The sequence below is a fragment of the Bidens hawaiensis genome, unplaced genomic scaffold, assembly GCF_021521415.1.
Source record: "Bidens hawaiensis isolate Kalapana, Puna unplaced genomic scaffold, B.hawaiensis_p1.1 tig00009086_1, whole genome shotgun sequence".
NCBI classification, from domain to species: domain Eukaryota; kingdom Viridiplantae; phylum Streptophyta; class Magnoliopsida; order Asterales; family Asteraceae; genus Bidens; species Bidens hawaiensis.
The window spans coordinates 646,217-669,872 of record NW_027491668.1 but is presented as its reverse complement, the minus strand read 5'-3'; the positions used below and the strand labels follow the sequence as shown (position 1 = coordinate 669,872).

At 35.2% G+C, this 23,656-nt stretch overlaps 2 protein-coding genes across 2 annotated transcripts; both read left to right on the top strand.

Moving 5' to 3' along the window:
• Positions 1-8,004: 8,004 nt before the first annotated feature.
• LOC143531175 (uncharacterized) lies at positions 8,005-12,621 on the top strand. The gene is made up of 5 exons (XM_077026524.1): positions 8,005-8,200; positions 8,298-8,530; positions 9,421-11,086; positions 11,170-11,327; positions 12,333-12,621. Exons 1-5 carry the CDS (start codon positions 8,005-8,007, stop codon positions 12,597-12,599), a joined length of 2,520 nt encoding a protein of 839 aa, XP_076882639.1. The 3' UTR covers positions 12,600-12,621.
• A 10-nt stretch (positions 12,622-12,631) lies between these two features.
• On the top strand, positions 12,632-16,123 carry LOC143531174 (uncharacterized). The gene is made up of 4 exons (XM_077026523.1): positions 12,632-13,125; positions 13,209-13,366; positions 14,025-14,820; positions 15,912-16,123. Exons 1-4 carry the CDS (start codon positions 12,663-12,665, stop codon positions 16,121-16,123), a joined length of 1,629 nt encoding a protein of 542 aa, XP_076882638.1. The 5' UTR covers positions 12,632-12,662.
• The last annotated feature ends 7,533 nt before the right edge of the window (positions 16,124-23,656 follow it).

The window sequence follows — 23,656 nt, the reverse complement described above, 5'->3', positions numbered from 1 at the left end:
AAAATGTGTATTTAATTAATTTTCTCCAAACATTTGTATAAATATTACAAACATGGAGAATTTATCTACTCTAATAAAAGACTACCACTTTTACCACTTGTCAATCTTATAGTCATCCTCACATTTTTTTATCATCCAATTTTAATATATTGTCCTTGTCTTTTAAGCCATTTCAATAAATGAATTCAATATTTTTTTATTAAATGTAAATCTTAACCGATTCATTTATTAACATTAATGTTGTAATAAGAAAATAAGGAAATATAAAAATTGAAGTTGCGGGTCTGTTAGAATAATATTTTAAAGTCACAGGTAATTGTAAATAAAGAAAATAAAGGTGCATCATTGTCGAATAATTTGGATTTGTATGGTAAACTAAAAATTGTTTTTAAGCCGGGATTCGAGCAACTGTGCATAATTTTTTATATAAGAATGGTTTCAAATTTGGATTTAATAATTTTCTCATACGCATTTGAACTCAAAAAAATGTGTATTTTCTTAATTTTCTCCAAACATTTTGTATAAATATTACAAACATGGAGAATTTATCTACTCTAATAAAAGACTACCACTTTTGCCACTTGTCAATCTTATAGTCATCCTCACATTTTTTTATCATCCAATTTTAATATATTGTCCTTGTCTTTTAAGCCATTTCAATAAATGAATACAATATTTTTTTTATTAGATGTAAATCTTAACCGATTCATTTATTAACATTAATGGTGAAATAAGAAAATAAGGAAATATAAAAATTGAAGTTGCGGGTCTGTTAGAATAATATTTTAAAGTCACAGGTAATTGCAAATAAAGAAAATAAAGGTGCATCATTGCCGAATAATTTGGATTTGTATGGTAAACTAAAAATTGTATTTAAGCCGGGATTCGAGCAACTGTGCATAATTTTTTATATAAGATTGGTTTCAGATTTGGATTTAATAATTTTCTTATACGCATTTGAACTCAAAAAAATATGTATTTTCTTAATTTTCTCGCATTTTGTATAAATATTACAACAATGGAGAATCTATCTACTCTAATAAAAGACTACCACTTTTTCCACTTGTCAATCTTATAGCCATCCTCACATTTTTTCCACCCAATTTTAATATATGGTCCTTGTCTTTTAAGCCATTTCAATAAATGAGTTCCATATTTTTTTATTAAATATAAATCCTAACAGATTCATTTACTAACATTATGGTGAAATAAGAAAATCTAACTATATTAATAAAAGAAAATAATGAGGATGATGTGACAATCTTACATTATTCTTGGTCTAATCTCTCTTCTTATTCATCCTATATATCCATGGGTTATGACCGTATGGGGCTAAACCATTTTGACAAATAGGTTATAATTTCCTTCTAATTCTCTAATCTCATCTCATTCATTCTAACTATTTATGGATTAAAATAATTTTGGTAAATAGGTTATAATTTTCTTTCCAATTCTCTAATTTATCATCTTAATTATGTTTCCTATCCATAGGTCATGGGTTAAAACAATTTTGACAAATAGGTTATAATTTTCCTTTTAAGTCTCTAATCTCTCATCTCATCCATCATAGTTATCCATGGGTAATGGGCCAAAAAATTTTGTTAGATGTTGTATATAAAGAAATTTTTTCGAATTAATAAATTTTTAAACTCCTTATTATTTGTAATATATTTTGTTTTCTTTTTAGCTTTAATTTTGTTCAATTCTCTCAAATAATAGACTTTATTTATTTTTATTATTTGACAAATCCCATGTAATACACGGGTTCAAAAGCTAGTAAGCTATAAGGAGCTAAAATAAGAAATCCCAAACACCCCCAAACTTTATTTACAAAAGAGGATACAAGAAAATGGAGGAGGACCACATAACCCTTGTCTTTTACCTGTTGAAGTGTATCATGTTCACGTCTTTATGATACTTAAGATTTTGTTGCAAAATAAGTACGTAAAACAATATTATACTTATATTTTTAAGGGGTTATGCTTTTGTCATGAGTTAGCTCATATGGATATTTGATGATTGATTTTTAAGGTTTTCAGTTTAGTGATTACGTTTTGTTAAGTTAAAAATTGTTAAACCTGATTCGAAAAAACTAAATATGAATTAAAGTTTAACATAGAATAATGTAACTAAATCGTATTGTGGCGTTGTGCGATGCCCTTAGATCCCGAAGACCATTATTATTTTCCTCCTATGATCGTGTATTGATGGTTTCGTCATACAACGAAATAATTAATGTTGTGACACTATTTTCCAACTAGTGTGGTACGATAAATGTAACCGCTTATTGCACATGCTTTTTATTGATCATTGATGCACTTATGAAAGATATATGAAAGAGATTATGAACCCTAACGTAGAAAATACGATATTTAACCATTTGATTTGTCACAATAAGCTATATGGAAAAATATATATTTAAATTCGATTTTCTTAGTGATTAAGTAACCAGGTACTTTAATCGTGTTGGTGAACATTTAGTTATTCAACAGTAGAGAGTTGTGGCAGTTGGCTTTAGATAATGAACAGTTAGAGTTATATAAGTACTTATAGAATTTACCTTAACCACAACAAAAGATGATTATACTACTTATTTCCGTCCTCCGAACTATCTACCAATACCAAACATACTATTATATTATAGGACTTCTTTAAATCTTTGTGTGTGAAATTGGTTATGTTTCAAAAGTGTGGAAAATGATAAGTGATATGCACGCTTGTCACATTATCATCCAACCATATAGGGCATGGAACACCGCCTCACGAGGTGTGAATGGACGTGATGAGTGAGGACAATGACGAGCGTGGATCGACTTTGTTTGTTGATTTAATTTTTTTACTTAATAACAAGCCTCTACCAACAAATTAGTAAAACGTGCAACCATTGTGACACAAAAAAGGCTTATCAACGGTTTTGTAGCATGACTCAATAGTCGATACAAGTCGATAGATGTTTTTGCAACAATTCGTAGATTGCAACACAAAAAGGGCTCTTACACTACCAATGATGTAACAATTCATAGATTACAGCACAAAAAGGGCTCTTACACTACCAATGATAATGTGAGGGATTCTCTTGTTGAAACTTTTCTAACATGATGACTTAGTTCATGTGTAGTGATTGGATCCTTTAAACAAATAAATACAAGTAGCCATATTATGTAAATGTATCTACATTTTAAAATTTTAAACTTAGAAAATATTAATTAAAAACATTTAAATTCGTAGCTAGTAATTGACTTTTTTTTAAATAGAAAATAATGAAAATTAAATTATAGATAATCATTCAAGTTTTATTAATTTGAATATACAGATAAGTTTCTTTTCTTTTTTTTGTTAATCGTAACTTTTAAGACTGTGATTAGCATTTCCGGTTAGTAGATTATTTAAAGAATGTGAAATCAAAGTGCTTCCTTTTCATTTAAGGGTATAAATATCATAAGTGAAAGAATATGAGTAAATTAGAATCCGTTTCTCAAGAAAAATAGTTAAAAAGGATTAATATTCTTAAATATATCGCATTTAAGTATGCTCAAGTATTGATTACTAGGTTAGTGGCATGTGTATCATATGGACGGGAATTAATAAATCGTCAGGTAAGGTAAACATATATGATTGTTTATTTGAATAAATATAAAATTACGAATTTTTGTGTAAAGATAGTTTACGTAAATATTATGTTTTTTTATTTTATTTTTTGTAATTAGAATAAATTGGATGAATAGAAAGTTATGAGAATTATAGATTCACTATTTAACAATTTAACGTATTTGCTAGTAAATTTATTGTTAGGTGTATTAGATTAAAATATCACATAATCGTTTGACATAAAAATTTATATGAGCTATTAAAATATAATATCGAAAAATATTATGTTACATGACGGGCGACCCGTAGGAAAGCAACTAAGTGATATAAAAGATATAATTACGCTTACGGGATTAAGTTAATTCCATGGAATTAGTTGACTACGGTTGCTCGTGTGTTTGCAGGTTTAAGGAGCTAGAGAGCGGTGTTACGAGAACAAGGGCGAAAACGGTGAAGGAAACGGAGCTGGAACGCGAGAGATACGAAGAAATCAAGTCGCGGAAATGAGCTCCACCGTGGCCCACGGTCTGAACCGTGGACCACGGTCCACCTGATGCAAAAACTCCAGAGTCCACGGTACCGTGGAGAAGAAGGGAACCGTGGAGGTGACCGTGGCCCACGGTCTACATCGTGGCCCACGGTCGTGCTGGTAGACATGTTGACTTTTGGTCAACCGTGGCCCCACGGTCCTGGACGGAGACAAAGTTGCATGTCTTTTAATAGGCCGTTTGGGAGTGTCTTTTGGACTACTTTTTCACCTTGACCGGCCTAGAGGCGATTTTGGAGAACAAAAACATCATTTTGGGTCTTGTATTTTTTTGTTTTATGTCTTGGATGGTGGTAAACAAATTACTTGATGCAAGGATGACCTCCGGAGCCATGAGTGGCTAGTTACTTCGGTATTCCTCTTGGGATGTAAGGTTATTTGTTAAACACTTTTGTTTCTTGTTCTTGAACTTGGATTGATTATCTAAATGCTATGTTAGTATGATCTTGTGTTTGTGTGATGGTTGTAGCTTGTCCATATTGTTTATATCTAGTTTTTAGCTATATGTTCTTGGTGTCGTTGGCAATCGAGATTTAGTGGAAAGAACTAGGGAGAATAGTATTGATTGATTGATTAAGTGCAACCTCGCATTTTAGAAATCCGAGTACTTAGTTCTTGATTAATCACAACGATTGCATATACACAAAACCAAGATATTACGGTTTATTCAGTGAACGTTAACAAAAGTGTTGAGTAATAACCCGAACCCCGAGAGGAATGCTTGGTTAATTTATCGTTTACAACTTTTGTGTTAGTTTATTTTAGTTATAAAATCAAATCAAAATCAACTTGGAAATTACTTTTTCATCATTTACATTTATATTAGTTTAATTGTTAAGCTACTTGTTAACACATTTTTCACAAACTCCTCGTGTTCGATACCCACTTACCACTATCTATTTAGTAGTATTTGATTTAAGTTTGAGTGAGCCTTCGACCTCACGTCATTACAAAATATAGTGAAATCACATAGTATGATGGAAGTTGGTAGGAATGTATGTGCCATTTCTATATGAATAAACTAGAATGGTGTTATATGTTTATATAGTTTTGCTTTAATAGTAAGATAAGATTGTATAATATATATTTTTTAATCTTAACATGAAGTAACAAATATTGAAAAATAAGTCATTTAATAACAATAGGTTTCATGATATTTAACAACAGACTAGCGTGAGAGGCTGAGAGCAAATGTAACAAACTTAAATAGTTAAATTTTAAAAATAACGAGCTCAAATCATTTGAATTTTTATCACTTTTTCATAATTTTTAACTTTCTTAATTCCTACAAACATGCATGTTTGTTTACATAAAAGCTACTTAGCTATTTATTTTATATGCATTTACATTTTAATAATTTACATACTCGTGTAGTCGGCGGAGTGGTAGACTTAGAGCATTCTCATCCAGCCCCTCTCATTTATATGAGGAGTGTTTTTATAATTTAGAGAGTGATTCAGGGTGTTGTGAGTGAAGTGCTTTTATATTTTAAAAAAAGTAGTGATTTTTCTGTATATTTGTAAAGCTATTGTTAATCCCCTATAATTTTTTAATATATTTTGAAAGTGGTTGTGAGTGAAGGAAATAAAAAATGTAATGATAAAAGGTATAAAAAATATTATTTTATTGAAATGAAGAGAAAAATGAGTGAGTTTTAGTGTAATTTTTGGTTTAGAGATAGAGTGTGGGATGAGAATGCTCTAAAACTTTTATTAAACAATATATATGCGATTTAATCTTGAACGCACTTATTAAATTTTGATGCCGATCCAATGAAACTTTAACACCGACCTTATAAATTTTGGCAACTTGGAGGAACCACGAAGAACTTATAAAACAACTTTTCGGATTGGTGTAAAAGGATAGTTAAAAATGATCTTTAAACTAAAGTTAAGACACCAAATACACATGTTTTGTCCGGAGACCTTGAACAGTAAAGCCCTGACACTTTGATGTCCGTTCCACGTGAACTAGACTCGTTCTATAGATTTTCTGGTCTCCATAAAAAAGTAGCCACAACAAACAGGACTTAAAAGATGAAAGAAATATGTAATCATAGATAATTGAAATTCATATTCTGCAACTCAGAACAAAGTTGAAAAATCATGTCATGGTATGGAGTACACAGTACTTGTACTTTCTTGTATTAAAGAGTGTTGGTTAATAAGGTTCAATGGAAAGTGATTTTTAATTTCTTAACATTGATTTTTTTTACGGAGGGAGACGAGGCAGACAGTGAAAATATTTTTGTGTTTTTACTTTTCTTACTTTGTTATTAAATTTTGAGTTATGATTGTTTTTTAAGGATTTTTTTGTGCTACAAATCCTCCTCATCATTTTCATTTTTGCCTCATTTTGTAGAATAACCCGACCCTATATCCACTTGTGGCCTAGTGGTAAGATGCTTGGTGTCTCCGATGAAGACCAAAGTTCGATTTTCACTTGTGTCACTTTGGGTGGATATTGACAATGAATGATTTTAGCCAGACCTTGCGCAAAGGTTGTCGATTTGACCCCGAGTCCACCCGGGTTTTCGCCCCACCGTGCGTTACGTCAGAGAGTTCTGCTCTTGTGGTGGTAAACTGTACTTGTACTTTCTTGTATTAAAGAGTGTTGGTTAATGAAGTGATTTTTAATTTCTCAACATTGATTTTTTTTCTAGAACGAGGTAGATGGTGAAAACATTTTTGTTTTTTTTACTATTCTTGTTTTTTTACTAAATTTTGAGTTATGATTGTTTTTATTAGTTTTTCATTATTCTCTTTAGGAGCTTTTTTTTACTATAAATCTTTCTCGTCATTTTCATTTTTACCTTATTTTGTAGAATAATCTGACGCTATGCACATACCACAATTAGCCTTTGTGTATCTCCACTTGTGGCCAAGTGGTAAGATACTTTGTTTCTCCGGTGAAGATCAAAGTTTAATTTCCACTTGTACCATTTTGGGTAGATATTGACAATGAATGATTTAAGACTCACCTTGTGCAAACGTTGTCGGTTTGACCCCGAGTCCACCCGAGTTTTTGTCCCACCGTGTGTTACATCCGAGAGTTATGCTCTTGTGGTGACACAACGACTGTCAAGTGGTAGCCGACGGTATGGTTTTCCAGGGGAACACCTAAGCCAAACTCCAAAAGCTAACGCGTGTCCGATAGATAACATAGTCTGAAAAGAGTGGGGCAAGGCCGACCCTTGGGGGTGGCTGGGTGGTCGACAGCCACAGGCCCGACACCCCGCTAGCCCCGAATTTTATTATTTAAAAAACACATATGTATTTTTATTAAAAACAATATGTATATTTAATATTTAAACACAATTACATAACAACTAGCTTGGTCGAGCGACAAATAAGTATTACCCACAGCCCAGAGGTTGTGGTTTCTAGCCTCACTTGAGACATATTTAATTCTTTTTTTATACAAAAGTTTTTTACACAACCCAAATTATACCCAAGTAATCCTATATAAAAATTAAACTGCTTAAATCCAATAAAATAATGCTTTTACTTAAGACCCAAAAAAATTTTTCCCAGAAGATTTTTTGCTTTCTCGGAGCCGGCCCTAGAGTGAAGCAAAAGTGCTCTCAAAATTTGGAAGTGCTGCGATAATTAGCCGGGCCATCAGCACCATCTATAATCGTGTACATGGATTACCTTATATGCCAGTGGATATACCCGGTTACCCCGCTTTATTGTTCTTTGAAAAAGATTAACTGCACTATTTAAACCACATCCTTTCTCAGTGTCAAACCGCCTTACAATACACTTTATTATATTATTATTTGCTCCGTTTCGTATTATTATTAAACATTTAAACTCTCTGCATGCACCAAACCCCAATAATAATATCTCACCGGACCTCCACCGTCCATGGACCCCGTAACCGCTCTAACCACCACCACTAACCAACAGCCGTACGTCACCAACACTCTCACCGGCAATACAAACACACACATCACAACTTCAATCAACCAACTCCGCACTTTCTCCACCGCCTTGTCAGCGTTCATCAGCAGTTACGACGAGTTGCACACTCACATCGGTTTTATTAATTCGTCTATTGAAGGTACGGTACTAAGTACTAACCCTAATTATTCAGTTTTAAGTGACGTGCTTGTTAGAATTAGAAATTAGTTGTGATTAATAAGTAACTGATTGTTCAGATGTCACTGTGTCGGTTCGAAACCCTAGCGGTAGTGAAAGTGTTTGTGATCGAACGGTGAATGATGTTACGGAAGGTGTTGTGTTGGTGCAAAACCCTAGGGATAGAGTGAGTGAGTGTGAAGTTAGACATGCAGTTGCTAGGTCGGCTGAGAACGACGGTTTATCGCGCGGTTTTGATGAAACGGATGCTTCGAAGAAGCCTGATGTATCGAAAAGTCATGAAGAAGTTGAGGTATGTGAGAATTATGTAGAAATTGATACTCATGGCGGAGATATTGATGTGTTTTAAGAATTTTTGAAGAAGTTGATTAGCGAACACGAACACAGAACGAACACGAACACGGACACTTAATCGAACACATATTTTGTGTCAGTGTTTGTTTATTTAAAAAATGAACATGTGCGTGTTCGTTTATGCTCGGTTGTTTTAACTTCTAAACAAACAGTTCACGAACATAAACGAAACATGTTCGTGCTCGTTTATGTTCGGTTGTTTTAACTTCTAAACGAACAGTTCATGAACACAAACGAACAATGATAAACAAAACAAAAATGAACATATATAAACAAATGAAAATAAACACAAACAAACATGGATGAACATAAATGAACACGCTTATATGAACACAAATGAACAAATATAAAACCATTAACTAGATGACACTTCAAGATAATGTTTATTCTAAATGAACAGTGCACGGACATAAATGAACAAAGATAAACAAACAAAAATGAACATATATAAACAAACGTAAATAAACACAAACAAACATAGATGAACAGAAATGAACACGCTTAAATGAACACAAATGAACAAATATAAAACCATTAACTAGATAACTCTTCAAGATAATATTTTTATTTAATTATTTTCTATTAATATGTAAACGAACATAAATAAACATAAACGAACGTTCGCGAGACGCGAACATAAATGAACGTGCGAAACATGCGTTCATGTTCATTATTTAGTTAAATGAACGCAATTTTTTTGTTCATGCTCGCTCGTTTATATAAACAAATATAAATGAACTTCCTGCCTAAACTGAACGTTCGGTTCGTTTACAAGCCTAAGTTGATGTATCAGAGAATCATGTAGAAGTTGATTGTTTGAACATGCAGGAAGAAACTGTTCCAGAAACTTCTGAAGTTGCTGATGTATCGAAGAATACTGAAGAAGTTGATGTATTTGAGAATGCTGTAGAAATTGATGTTTTGAAGAAGCCTGAAGCTGCTGATTTATTGAATAGTTCTAAAGAAACTGATGTAGAAACTGTTCCAGAAACTTATTGTGATGAAACGATGGCGGTTTACAGAATGGTTGATAATGGCAAACAAAGCCTTGAAGACGTGGATGCATTAGTTGCTAAGAAGCTTGAAGAAACTGATATTTTGATCAAGCCTGAACAGATTGACATCTGTAAGAGTCTAGAAGAAACTGTTGTATTAAAGAAGCATGAAGAATTTGATACTTTGATGATTCAAGAAGAAGTTGTTGCATTGAAGAAGCTTGAAGAAACTGTTCCAGAAACTTCTTGTGATCAAATCATAGACATTGTTTCGGAACAAAGCCTTAATCGACTGGCTATGCGGACACCGGAAATCCTTCAAGAAATTGATATATCGAATAAGGTTGAAAACATTGATATCTGTAAGTATCCAGAGCAAGCTGATGTATTGCAGAAGCATGAAGAAACTGGTGTTTTAAAGAAGCCCGAAGATCTTGATACTTTGATGGTCTCTGAAGAACTTGATATTTCAATGATTCCAGAAGCATTTGATACTCCAATGAAGCCTGAAGAAAGTCTTCCAGAAACTTCTTGTGATGAAACGATGGCCACCGTTCCAGAAGCCATTGTTTCAACACAAAACCCTAACCGAATGGCTACTGATGGCGAACAGAGCCATGAAACCGTGAGCACACCTGAAAACCTAGAAGAAATTGAAGAACTTGATATTTCAATCATTCCCGAAGAAATTGATACATTGGAGAAACCTGAAGAAAGTCGTCCAGAAACTTCTTTAAATCATACTACAACCACAGTACCAGAAACAGTTGTTTCAGAACAAAACCCTAACCGAATGTCTGCTGATGGCAAACGGAGCCATGAAAAGGAGATGATACCCGGAAACCTTGAAGAAAATGATGTATCAGTATCTAAGAAGCCTGGAAAAATCAATACTTCGAAGGAGCATGAAGAAAATGGTACATGCACGAAGGCTAAGGAACCCGAAGCCTCAAATAACTCTGTGCTTTCTAAATTAGAACGCTTTTGTCAAAGCATGAATTCTAAGGGAATGAGGTGGCATATCGCAACACATTATTCTGAAATGATTAATCTTCGCGAGGAAGTTGCAAAAGCATTGAAGCTGGCTGAAGATCCTGCAAAACTGGTTCTAAACAGCATTGGCCAGTTTTTTGTACAGGACAGTAAAACATTCTGCAAGCCAGACCGGGACACACAAAATCTAACAAGGATGGCTGCCGTTTTAATTTTGGAGTGTTTTGTGATGATCAGCAGTGATGATGGCATTGAGATTGCAACAAGAGATCAGGAAGATGCAGCAGTAGCTGCTGCTAATTGGAGAAAACGAATGATGACAGAAGGTGGACCGGGTCACACGGATGAGGTTGATGCCAGGGGTTTGCTTCTGCTTATTAGTGGATTTGGGATTCAAGATCAAGTTTTCAAGATTCAGGATATTATGGATTTGATTAAGGCGAGTAATGCCAAGGGGGTTTCAACTGCACTTCGTCGTTCAGTTTTTCTTATGCCAAAAATTCCAGGTTAGTTGTTTTTTTATGTTAATTTCTTATACATAAAACCTTGATAAATGTATACTTTTTGATATAAATTATCCTTGTTTCAGAGGTAATTGATTTGATGGTGAAGAATAATCTGGAAGTTGAAGCTGCTGATGTTGCCCATGCTTTCGGGTTGGAGGATAAGTGTCACCCTCAGAGCATATTGGGGACATTTCTGCACAAGGACATTAGACATATTCAAGACGGTTCTTTGTTTCAAACGGTAACCAATACCTTCTCTGTTTCAGTAGTGTTACCCAATTTGAACATTTTCTTTTCTAGTAAACTTTTAGTCTTGAATTCCTTGTTGCTTTTTATCACCCGGAAAGAATTCAAAAACCATCCCGTATCCAATATAAGGCAACTTATGTATTAACATAGTTTGGCCATATTTCTACCTAGAAGAATATAGTATTTTTTCTTTTTTTGTTGTCACTCTAAAAAGGACGTAGTTTGTCTTTATAAAAAAGGATCAAACTTTCAAAAATTCTGTGCATGTGAATCTGACCAAGTTGGTTGAAATGATGACGTACCTTTAAGTTTGACCATGCTGACTTTTTTACTGGACGTGGTAGTGGCACAGCACTGATTGAGAGATGAAAACCTGTTAACTTACAAGATACCTCCAAATTACAAGGTTTTGAAAGTCGAATAACTTCTTGGAGAGAAAATAATGTATTCCTCTAAATAGAAATACGACTGAACTATGTTACCTTTCTATGCAATTTGCTTGATAATAATATAGTTTTTTGATTAAATTGTTACAAAGAAGTTTTATAAATTAAAATCACATTTTGGCATCCTCAATTTTTATTTTTTTATTATTTTTTTGGAGTAAGAAACGAGTATAGGTCCCATTTTCATTGCTAAACTCAAAAAAATTATAATAAAGTGGCAGATAAGCGGGCAACAAGCTGCCCGCAACCCCCTTTTGGCATCCTCACTTGATTTGACTTTTTTAGTTTTTTTTACTTATTTGAGCAGTTAGTCTAGACCTAACCCGAATCTATCTATTCATAAGCAGATGGGGTTGGGTAAATGATTTGGGTCAACTTGTTTCATCTGTTTTGTCATTATTAAAGTAATGGTCAAACGAATGAGGGAATTAAAGTTGGTGTTTATGTTTTTCTTTTTTCTTTTTTTAAATTTTCGGTTGGAGGGATTGAAGCAGCAGTTACTTGATCTGAAATCCGTAAACGCTAACGGAATGGCTTCTAATGGTGAACAGGGCCATGAACATGTGAGGACACCTGAAAGCCTTGAAGAAATTGATGTATCAAACAAGCCTGAACAAACTGATATCTTGAACAAGCCTGAAGAAATTGATATCTTGAAGAAGCCTGAACAGACTGATATTTGTATAAGTCCAGAACAGATTGATGTATTACAGAAGCCAGAAGAAATCGATACCTCAAAGAAGCATGAAGAAATTGGTATCTGTAAGAAGGCTAAGAAGCCCAAAGCTTCAAAGAAGTCTGTCGTTTCTGTCTTATAGTTACTGTGTCGAAGAATGAAATTTAAGGGAGTGAAGAAACATATAACAGAACATTATTCCGAAATGATTAATCTTCGCCGGGAAATTGCAAACGCATTGAAACTGGCTGAAGATCCTGCAAAACTAGTTTTACACAGCACTTGCAGGTTTTCTGTACAGGGCAGTAAAACATTCTGCAGACCTCCGGTTTCACATCAAAAAATGAAAAATGAAGGAAGGATGGTTGAAGTGTTGATTTTGGAGTGTTTTGTGACGACCAGCAGTGATGTTAATGAGATTGCAAAAATAGACCAGGAGTATGCAGCGGAGGCTGCTATTTGTTGGAGAAAACGGATGGTCAAAGATGGTGGACTGGGGCAAACAGATGAGGTTGATGCCAGGGGTTTGCTTCTGCTTATCAGTGGATTTGGGATTCAAGATCATGTTTTCAAGATTCAAGATATTATGGATCTGATCAGGGCTAGTAATGTGAAGGGAATTTCGGCTGCACTTCGCCGTTCTGTTTTTCTTATGCCAAAAATTCCAGGTTTGTTGCTTTTTATGTTAAATTTCTTATACATTAAAACCTCGATAATTGTGTACTTTCTGCTATAAATATCCTTGTTTCAGAGGTAATTGATTTGATGGTGAAGAATAATCTGGAAGCTGAAGCTGCCGATATTGCCTACACTTTTGGGTTGGAGGATAAGTGTCACCCTCAGAGCATATTGGGGACAATTTTGCACAACGACATTACAAATATTCAAGACGATTCTTCGTTTCAAATGGTAACTAATCACCTCTCTGCTTTGGGATTGTTTCTCAATTTGAACATGCCTTTTCTAGTAAAACTTTAATCTCAAATTACTTGCTTCTTTTTTATTAAACGGTAAGAATACAAACACCATTTCATACACCATGTTCTTTCTATGGAAGGTCTATTTTTGGTACAGGTCAAAAGCAACATGACCAGAAACACTTTTTGTCCAAAGTTAGTTACAAAGAATGTGCTAAACTATTAGCAGGAGTAGAAACTGCGGCAGTTAAGAAATTGCAGCCTTCCAAATAGGAACTGGCCAATCCATGGGTATACCATGAAGTTACAAAGGTTGTACCCGTGAACCAACCCCCTAAGACTTTTTTGTTTTGTATTTTTTATTTTTATTTTAATCCACGTGAAATATGATTACAATAGTATTTTATTTCAATAAGGGCAAAGTGCGATAAGGTAGGCTTGGTCATATTTCTACTTGGAGGAATATAGTTTATTTATTTATTTGTTTATTATTTCACTCAGTATCTTTATAAAAAAAAGGATCAAACGTATTTAAAGTAATTGGTCAAACGTATGAGAGAACTAAAATTGGCGTTTTTATTTTTTAAAAGCAGAAACTACTTTATCTTAATTCTGTAAACCCTAACGGAATGGCTTCTAATGGTGAACAGAGCCATGAAAATGTGAGGACACCTGAATGCTTGGAAGAAACTGATGTATCAAACAAGCCTGAACCAACAGATATCTTGAACAAGCCTGAAGAAATTAATATCTTGAAGAAGCCTGAACAGACTGATATCTGTCAGAATCGAGAACAAATTGATGTATTACATAAGCCTGAAGAAATCGATACTTCAAAGAAGCATGAAGAAATTGGTACCAGTACGAAGGTTAAGGAACCCAAAGCTTCAAAAAACTTGGTGGTTTCTAAATTAGAAAACTTGTGTCGAGGCATGCTTTCTGAGGACATCAAGTGGCATGTAGCAGAACATTTTTCTCAAATGATTAACCGTCGTGAGGAAATTGCAAAGGCATTGAAGCTTGCTAAAGATCCTGCAAAACTTGTTTTAGAAAGCATTGGCAGGTTTTTTGTACAGGGCAGTAGAACATTCTGCAATCCTGCCAATCCACCTCAGCACAAGCAAAAAGCAGGAAGGATGGCTGCAATTTTAATTTTGGAGTGTTTTGTGATGATCAGCAATGATGATGGCATTGAGATTGCAAAAAGTGACCAAGATTGTGCCGCAAAAGCTGCTGTTGATTGGAGAAAACGGATGATCAGAGAAGGTGGACCGGGTCACACAGATGAGGTTGATGCCAGGGGTTTGCTTCTGCTTATTAGTGGATTTGGGATTCAAAACCATGTTTTCAAGATTAAGGATATTATGGATCTGATCAGGGCTAGTAATGTGAAGGAAATTTCCACTGCACTTCGCCGTTCGGTTTTTCTTGTCCCCAAAATTCCAGGTTTGATACTTTCATATGCCAATTTCTTATACATTAAAAACTCGGTAAATGTATACCTTAGAACCAGAAGATATATTCATCAAGTGAGGTTATTCGATTGACCATAATAATATTTAATAATTTGTGATGGTAAAAAAACTATTCATTTGTGAGGATATTCATTTATCAAGGTTGCACCAAATATGGTGTATGATTTGTGTGATTAAATAAACGTAAGTGTATGCATGTATGTATAGGGGCGTGTGCTCAATAGAAAACCAGTTGTAAGTTGACCAGTGCGAGAACGTCATTAACATCTGTACATAGTGCTAACTAGATGTAGTGAGTGAGAAAGACAGACAGACAGACAGTTGTGCAGTTACATAATCGTCTAATGTATCACATCCACTGCAATATATATATGTGTGTGTGTGTGTGTATGTACATCTATGTATACATGTGTGCGTGCATATATACACACACACATATATATGTATTTATGGAGAGGTTAATTACAAAAGACTAAACTACTGTGAGAAGAAAAAGAAACAACTCATTTATTTTATATATCAATGGTTAATATACAAATGTTATGTTATACGCGTAAAAGTACCCATTCAACCTATTTTTATATGTTTTTCTATAAATAAATGATTTTTGTTCATGTATTTTGACTATTTTCTTATAATTTTAAAGTAGCTGAATAAACATTGCATTTTAACCATTTTCTTTTTTTGTAATTTAAAATTTTCTAAAATTGGCAAAGCAAATAATCTTTTTTCTTATTTCTCTTTTAATCATCAAAATCTTTCCTCCTTTGATCCATCACCTATATATATGTGTGTGTTCAAGCAAAGATTTTGTTCTTAATTTTGTTATGCCAGTAACAACAATGTATAACGTTGGAGATTTATGTTAACTTGTTTGCTTTGAATTATACACATGATGGCTAGATAATACTGATTATATGGGAACTTGTTATTTCATTTTTATATTTTGGACAAACTTGGTTCATTTTACTGTGAGATTTAACATTAGTCTGATCTTTCATGCATTCCTTCTTTTGTTAAAATACATGAGCTAAACTATTTTCTGCTAATTACTTGTTTCAGAGGTAATTGATTTCATGGTGAAAAAGAATCTGGAAATTGAAGCTGCTGATATTGCCTACGCTTTCGGGCTGGAGGATAAGTGTCACCCTCAGAACATATTGGCTTCATTTTTGCACAATAAAATCAAAGATATTCAAAATGGTTCTTCTTTTCAAATGGTAAACAATACTCTCTCTCTCATTGGTGTTGTGCTATCTTTTCTAGTAAACTAAGTTTCAATCTCAAATTAGGGGTGTGCAAGAAACCGAAAAAACCAATCTGAAACAGGACAACCGAAAAAACCGAACCAAAACAAAAACCGACGGTTTCGTTTTAGAACTAACGGTTCAGTATTGGTTTTGCATGTAATGAAAACCGAAAACACCGAACCGAACCAAATTTCTAGATTTTTTATTTTTTTATTTTAAGTAAAATTTGTAAGAGTTATTAATAAATATGTAACTCATATACTTTAGTATTTAACATTCAATTAGTTAATAATTAACAAAATTATTTACACCGAAATTCATTATTTTCGGCAAACTTTTTTTTCCGGCCAAAACGATAACCGACAAAACCGAAACCGAACAGTTAAAAGAATTCCAAAAATCAAAGTTTTGGTTTGGTTTTAGCCCAAAACTGCACTGAACCGCACCACGCACACCTCTATCTCAAATTACTTGCTCCTTTTTATCACTTGGAAAGAATTTACAACGCTATCCCATATCACATCTCCTTTCTATGGAAGGTCTGTATTTTATATTGGTCAAAAGCCAACCTGACCAGTTTTTGTCTAAAGTTATTCTACCTTCTTTTTATCTATGTGAAATATGTTTACAATTGACCAACCTCATCAATTTTTGTCTTAAGTTATTCTACTTTCTTTATATCTATGTGAAATTTGAGGCATATATGTGTCCAAATTTAGCTAACATATTAAAGTTTTCCTACGTTTTTTTATCTGTGTGAAATATGATTACAAAAATTTGAAGCATATATGTGTTCAAAGTTAGCTTAACATATTTTGGTCATATTTCTACTTAGGAGGAACATAGTATATTTTGTTCATTTCAAAAAAGCACCATGGACTATAAGTCATATATATATATATATATATATATATATATATATATATATATATATATATATATGGTTAGGTTAAAATAAAAACCCACTTGAGTTGTGAAAACTCTAGAAACCCATTTTCAATCACATGTTTTTAATTAAAGTTTGAGTCATGTGGTCCATAATTAAAGTTAATAAAAAATGTAAACATAAATATAACATTTTCTCTCTCCTGAAAACATATAAAAAATTAGTAAAAAAATGTTAAAAAATAGCAAAACAAAATTTTTTTAATGTTTCGATGTTTTGTATTAAATGTTACAACATATATTACGTGTGCAAAAAAAAACAATGTTACATAGGGTTTTCACAACTCAAATGGGTTTTCATTCTATACTTCTATATATATATATATATAAAGGGAACAAATATATAAAAAGGCACAAAATTTCAAAAATTAAGGGGATCCCGACCAAGTTAGTTGTTTGGAATGATGACATTCTTGTATCTTTGACCATGCTGACTCACTTTCATACGGGGTGGTTACACGGCACTAGTGTGGGATGTGAGGACTTGTTAACTTACAAGATACATTTAATGCAAGGTTTTTAAGTTGAATAACTTTTTGAAGAGAAAATACTCTAAGTAGGTGAGTATTCGATTTGGGCCACAACTAGTTTAATATAGTCATTTCTAAAGGGCATTTGTGATTGAAAAAAGGCGATTAGTCGAACGTGCGAGAGGACTAAAATTGGTGTTTGTGATTTTTTTAAATTTCAGTTGAAGGAAATGAAGCAGCAGTTAATTGATCTGAAATCTGTAAAACAATGTCTGGAATCTCATAACATTGATCCTTCAATGCATCTTCCTGACTTCAGAATCAATGAAAAAATACAAAATCTCAAGAAAAAGATAAACGTAGGGGGATTAATTCAAAAGAGGAAGTGTTTAGAAAGCCCAATTCAAAAAAGGAAGTCTTTAGAAAGCCCAATTCATAAGGGAGCGAAACGTGCTCGTGTTAGTCACCAAAGCATGCCACATCAACAGAAACCTGTTGATCATTATGGCATGAACCGGTTTATCCGGCCAACACGGCCGAGCACAAGCTACCTTGACTCTGACTGAAACCATGGTAATAGCTACATTACTAACCGTTCCACTTCATCTTTATATGATGCACCCGCAACGGCTATGGCTGAAAACTTGATCGACCTAGCGCCCAATGGTCTAGCCTATGGGTTTCATGGCCATGACCAAATGGAGTATAAAAGCTCTAGCAGGTATGGACCATATGTTGTGCTTTATTCAAGACATGGTGAAACGTACAATTCACAATCTTATGATGGACCATATGGACGGAGTCAACCAGAATTGTTTCAAGGAGTTCCCCCATTGGGTGGCTTTCCAGGAAGGCATCAAAGCTCTAGTAGGTATGGACCATACGCTGCGCTTTATTTAAGACATGGTGAAACATACAATTCGCAACCTTATGATGGACCATACGGACGGAGTCAACCAGAATTGTTTCAAGGAGTTCCCCCTTTGGGTGGCTTTCCAGGAAGGCGTGACCCATCCTCGGCTCTCTATGGCTTTGCTGATATGGTTGAAAAGGAATCACGTGGTTTTCGTCATAGGTAGTAACAATGCATAATGTTTAGTTGTACGTGTATTTGAATAGGGTGGTTAACTTAATATTTGTAGGTGGTGTTTTGATAAAACTTTAACTCGATGTTTGACTTTGACGCTTAGATTCGTCCTAAGTAAGCCATTTGACTTGACGATGCAACAATTCTTAGTGGCGGATTTCGAAACAAGATCGTAATCAAAGGAAACATTTGTTGATTACACGAGAAGTATGGAAAGAGGTTTGAAGGTGTATTGATTTGGGAGGTGGGTTGCATACATGGCAACCCACGCTATCTTTGCTAGCCAAATCTTGAAGCATCTTAACAATTCTATGCTAGAAATTTACAATGTTTAAATAATGGTTCTATACTGGGATGCGATTGGTACAATATCGATAGTCCTGTACCATTAAGTAATTTTCGAAACCGAATGGTTTTGAAACTGAAAACATAAAACAAATGCCGATACTCGTATTCGTGGTGTTCAGGTGGTATCAGTTTGTTACAGTATCGGTACTCAATCATCCCTTGTGCTATGTCTATATCATTTTTGATATTCTAAAAGAGTAATCTACCTTTTGATTTTGATTTATTGTGGGTATTCTAGGTCGCCTGCGCATATACTCAAATGCTGCAAAACATTTCAAGAAATGCATCAACTTTGTATAATTTTTTTTAGCACGATTCAACATTCTCCCGCCTAAACTTACGTCGTCCTTGTTACGTATCTTGGACGGTTATTGTTACCCATGACTCGACCTAGGTACTTACATGACTTGAGTAGCTTGGTTTTGTGCCCCTGGTACGACGTATTTTTTTTCCCTTGGTTCCCACATGTTGAAACCAAACTCAGGTCGTATGGCCAACACCGTTTTACCTCGACTTAGTTTCATGTTCATGACGTATAGAGTATTCATAAACAGAACGAGAAAGACTTGAATTTCGAGAAGAAAATTATCACAAGCACAAAGTAGAACACACCTACCTAATTTGTCGTCACAATGTGCGGTTTCGACCTTTTCCTTCGACACAAAGTTGTGACTACTTCACTTGGGCTCTCATGTTGCACTTTGAAACCTTACATCCCTTGTGCTTACTATCTTTTGGTAATCTTTTTAACAGTTGTCAACTGAGGCAACCATTGAGTGCAAACTAGTCCTTTTGGGATGATTCAGTGTCCTTTTGGGATGATTCAGTGTCGTGTCTTCTTTCACCACAAATAAAGAGGCATTAATCTTGGTCGGTGACATTGCGTGCATCCCTCTTTTGGGAATGATCTTGATGGGATACCCACCATGCTCATTGCCATTCTATTCCGATAATGGGTTTACACGCTCACTTGTGGCGAGATCTCTATCAAACTTCCCGCTACCAAAATGAGAAAGACTTGAACTTTTAGACGAAAGTTATCACGAGCACAAAGAACATACTTACCTTGTCTCCAGTGTTGGCCTTCACGCCTTTGACTGTGACATCTGCCCCGATCCGACCCGACCCAGGTACCCGTTTCTCTTATCCGATCTCTTTCTGTTATGATTTAATATTTATTTATACTTATATTTTACTTTTAATAATAAAATATTTTCCTTCCCGCCTCTTTCTCTCTCTTTCTTTCCGCCGTCCCGTCCCTCTTCTTCTCTCTCTCCGCCTTCTTTTCCCTCTTGTCGCCGTCCCGCCTTTTTCTCTCTCTTGCCGTCGTTCCGCCCTTAAGCCTTGTTTCCCTCTTTTTCTTCTAACTCTTTGCTTGTCCTTTGTTCCTTCCCGCCTAAGGTTGTCTGCGCAGCTCCACGCGCCAGACCCCTTACAAGGAATCCTGCGTGAAGACCACCTGTTTCAGCGATACGCGAGACGAACTCTTCTCGCAGCGCGCTAAGAATTGTAATTCTTCTCGCAGCGCGCTAAGAACGGTAGTTCTTCCCGCGACGCGCTAAGGATTTGTAGTTCTTCTCGCAGCGCGCTAAGAATCGTAGTTCATCCCTCGACGCGCGAAGAATTATAGTTCTTCCCGCGGCGCGCTAGGAATTTTAGTTCCTCCCGCGGCGCGCTAAGAAATGTGATTCTTCCCGCGGCGCGCTTAGAAATGTAGTTCTTTCCGCGACGCGTTAAGGTTAGTTCTGTCTGCCTTCGCGCTCGCGCTCTCTTGACCTTCTGTGTCTGCCTTCGCGCTCGAGCTTTCTCGCGTTTAACCCTTTGAGTTTTCTTCTGTTTAATCTAGCCGTTTGCTTTTGTGTTGTCTTATCTTTTGTGCTGTTGACCTAATCTGCTTTATGTCTGAAAAGTTACTTTCGGCGCAGCATGCGCACCAACCCCATTGGTTGGCAGAAAAAGTGACTGACATTATCCTTGGAGATCTGCTTTTTCCATGCTTGACCAGTACCTTTATCTGACCCGCCCATGCTTTTTACTGTCCCCTGTCAGCTTTATCTTGCCCCCTGCAGCTGCCATATCTTTTGATATCTTTTGCTTTTGGAATCTTTTGCTTTTTGAGATCTTTTCCCCTTTTCTAGGGATTATGTCTCCTAGGGTTTTCCTATAAATAATAATAATATTTTCATAACACTACACACACAAAACACTTAATCTCTCATGTTCTCTTGCTCCTTGCTCTCTCTGCCGCCTTCCTCTCTGCCTCCGTCTTCCTTTCTATTCTGCCCTACTTTTCCGGTAATATATATATATTATATATAATAATTTACTTATTAATTATGCTAACTTGTAATCAAGACTTAAATCAATTCATTAAAACAATAATCTTATTTATAGGTTAACTTGTGCTTGTTTAAAGTTGGTTCTTGCTTTATCTTACACCGCATCGTTTATCAAGTGAGTAATCTCGTACCTAATCCCTTTTTGCTTTTAATGTTTTGGGATGTTCATGTGTTCATACAAACTTAGAGTCTTAAACTTGTTTATGAACTTTAGTCGCGCAGTATCCCATGTGTTGAGGACGTAGACTTGGCTGTTTATTTGTATGTGTGGATCATTAACCGTCTTGTCGGTCTATTCCGCAGTTCTCATGGTACCATTAGATGAACACGGGAGAACTATCGTTTATGATTTTCTCTTTTGTTTGCACATGCACAGTTTGTCTTGTTTGTGAGCTCAATTGTGAGCACTGGCAGTCTATGAATCTTAGAGTTGGTCCCGATCAGATTACACCCTTGTTGAAAACCAGACATACACATGTTGCGCGCAGATTTATGGTTATCTATGTATTGTATTAAACTTGATTTCTCACCAACACGCAAGTGTTTGACGTTTATTTTAACACATGTTCAGGTTTGCAGTAGCTGTTTTGGAGCTTGTGGACACATAGGAAGTTTTCTTTATTTTGGACCTAGATTAAAATGTATCAAGACAAGTTATTGTTGTCCGAATATTATGATTTATAATATATTGATTTATGATGATTTATGTTATCTTATGTTTACTTTGCGCGTGCGCGAATGAATGTATTTATTAAATATTGACACCCAATAGTGTCACGAGTAATGAAACAATATGTGGCGCCCCGATGTATAATCCGCCTTTGGTCGGGGTGTTACATTGACCATCCTGTAGATCAATTTGTCGTCACAATGTGCGTAATCATTTTCTTCGACACAAAGTTGTGACTACTTCACTTGGGCTCTCATGTTGCACTTTGACACCTTGCATCTCTTGTGCTTACTATCTTTTGGTCATCTTTTTAACAGTGGTCAACCGAGGCAACCATTGAGTGCAAACTAATCCTTTTGGGACGATTCACTGCCGTGTGTCTTCTTTCACCACAAATAAAGAGGCATTAATCTTGGTCGGTGACATTGCGTGCATCCCTCTTTCGGGAATGCTCCCGAGCGATCCCACCATGCTCATTGCCATTCTATTCCGATAATGGGTTTACACGCTCACTTGTGGGTGAGATCTCTATCAAACTTCCAGCTACCAAAATGAGTAAGACTTGAACTTCGAGAAGTAAATTATCATGAGCGCAAAGTAGAATATACCTACCTTGACTCTAGTGTCGGCCTTCAAGCCTTTGACCATCCCATAAATCAATTTGTCTTCACAAGGTGCTGTTTGACCTTTTCCTTCGACAAAAAGTTGTGACTACTTCACTTGGGGTTTCATGTTGCACTTTGACACCTTCCATCCCTTGTGCTTACTATCTTTTGGTTATCTTTTTAACAATTGTCCATCGAGGGAACCATTGAGTGCAAACTAGTCCTTTTGGGACAGTTCAGTGTCGTGGCTCTTCTTTCACCATAAATAAAGAGGCATTAATCTTGGTTAGTGACATTGCGTGCATCCCTCTTTTGGGAATGATCTTGATGGGATTTCCACTATGCTCATTGCCATTTTATTCCGATAATGGGTCTACACGCTCACTTGTGGGCGAGATCTCTATCAAACTTCCCGCTACCAAAATGAGAGACTTGAACTTCGAGATGAAAATTATCACGAGCACAAAGTAGAACACACCTACCTTGTCTCCAGTGTTGGCCTTCACGCCTTTGACCATCCCATAAATCAAATTGTCGTCACAATGTGCGGTTTTGACCTTTTCCTTCGACACAAAGTTGTGACTACTTCACTTGCACTGTGTTCTCGAGTTCATTTATGAAAAGAAAAGCAAGGAAAAGAAAGTTTTCTCTTCTTATCTTTTCTTTTGGCATCTCCTCTATCTCTTCAATTTATTTTCTTTCCAAATCTTTCCAATTTGAAAAGATACAAATTCTCTTATTTTACTCATAATTTTCTCTCCCCTCCCCTCCTTTTCTTTCTTTTAATGAAACTCGGGAACATCCTTTTTAAATTTTCCTTTCTTAAATGAAACTCGGGAACACAACATATTTTTTCCATCCCTCATTCTTTCCTTTCCTTCTTTAAATGAAACTCGGGAACACAGTGTTGGGATTTCATGTTGCACTTTGACACCTTGCATCCCTTGTGCTTACTATCTTTTGGTCATCTTTTTAACAGTTGCCCTTCGAGGCAACCATTGAGTGCAAAATAGTCCTTTTGTGACAATTCAGTGCCATGTGTCTTCTTTCACCACAAATAAAGAGGCATTAATCTTGGTCGTTGACATTGCGT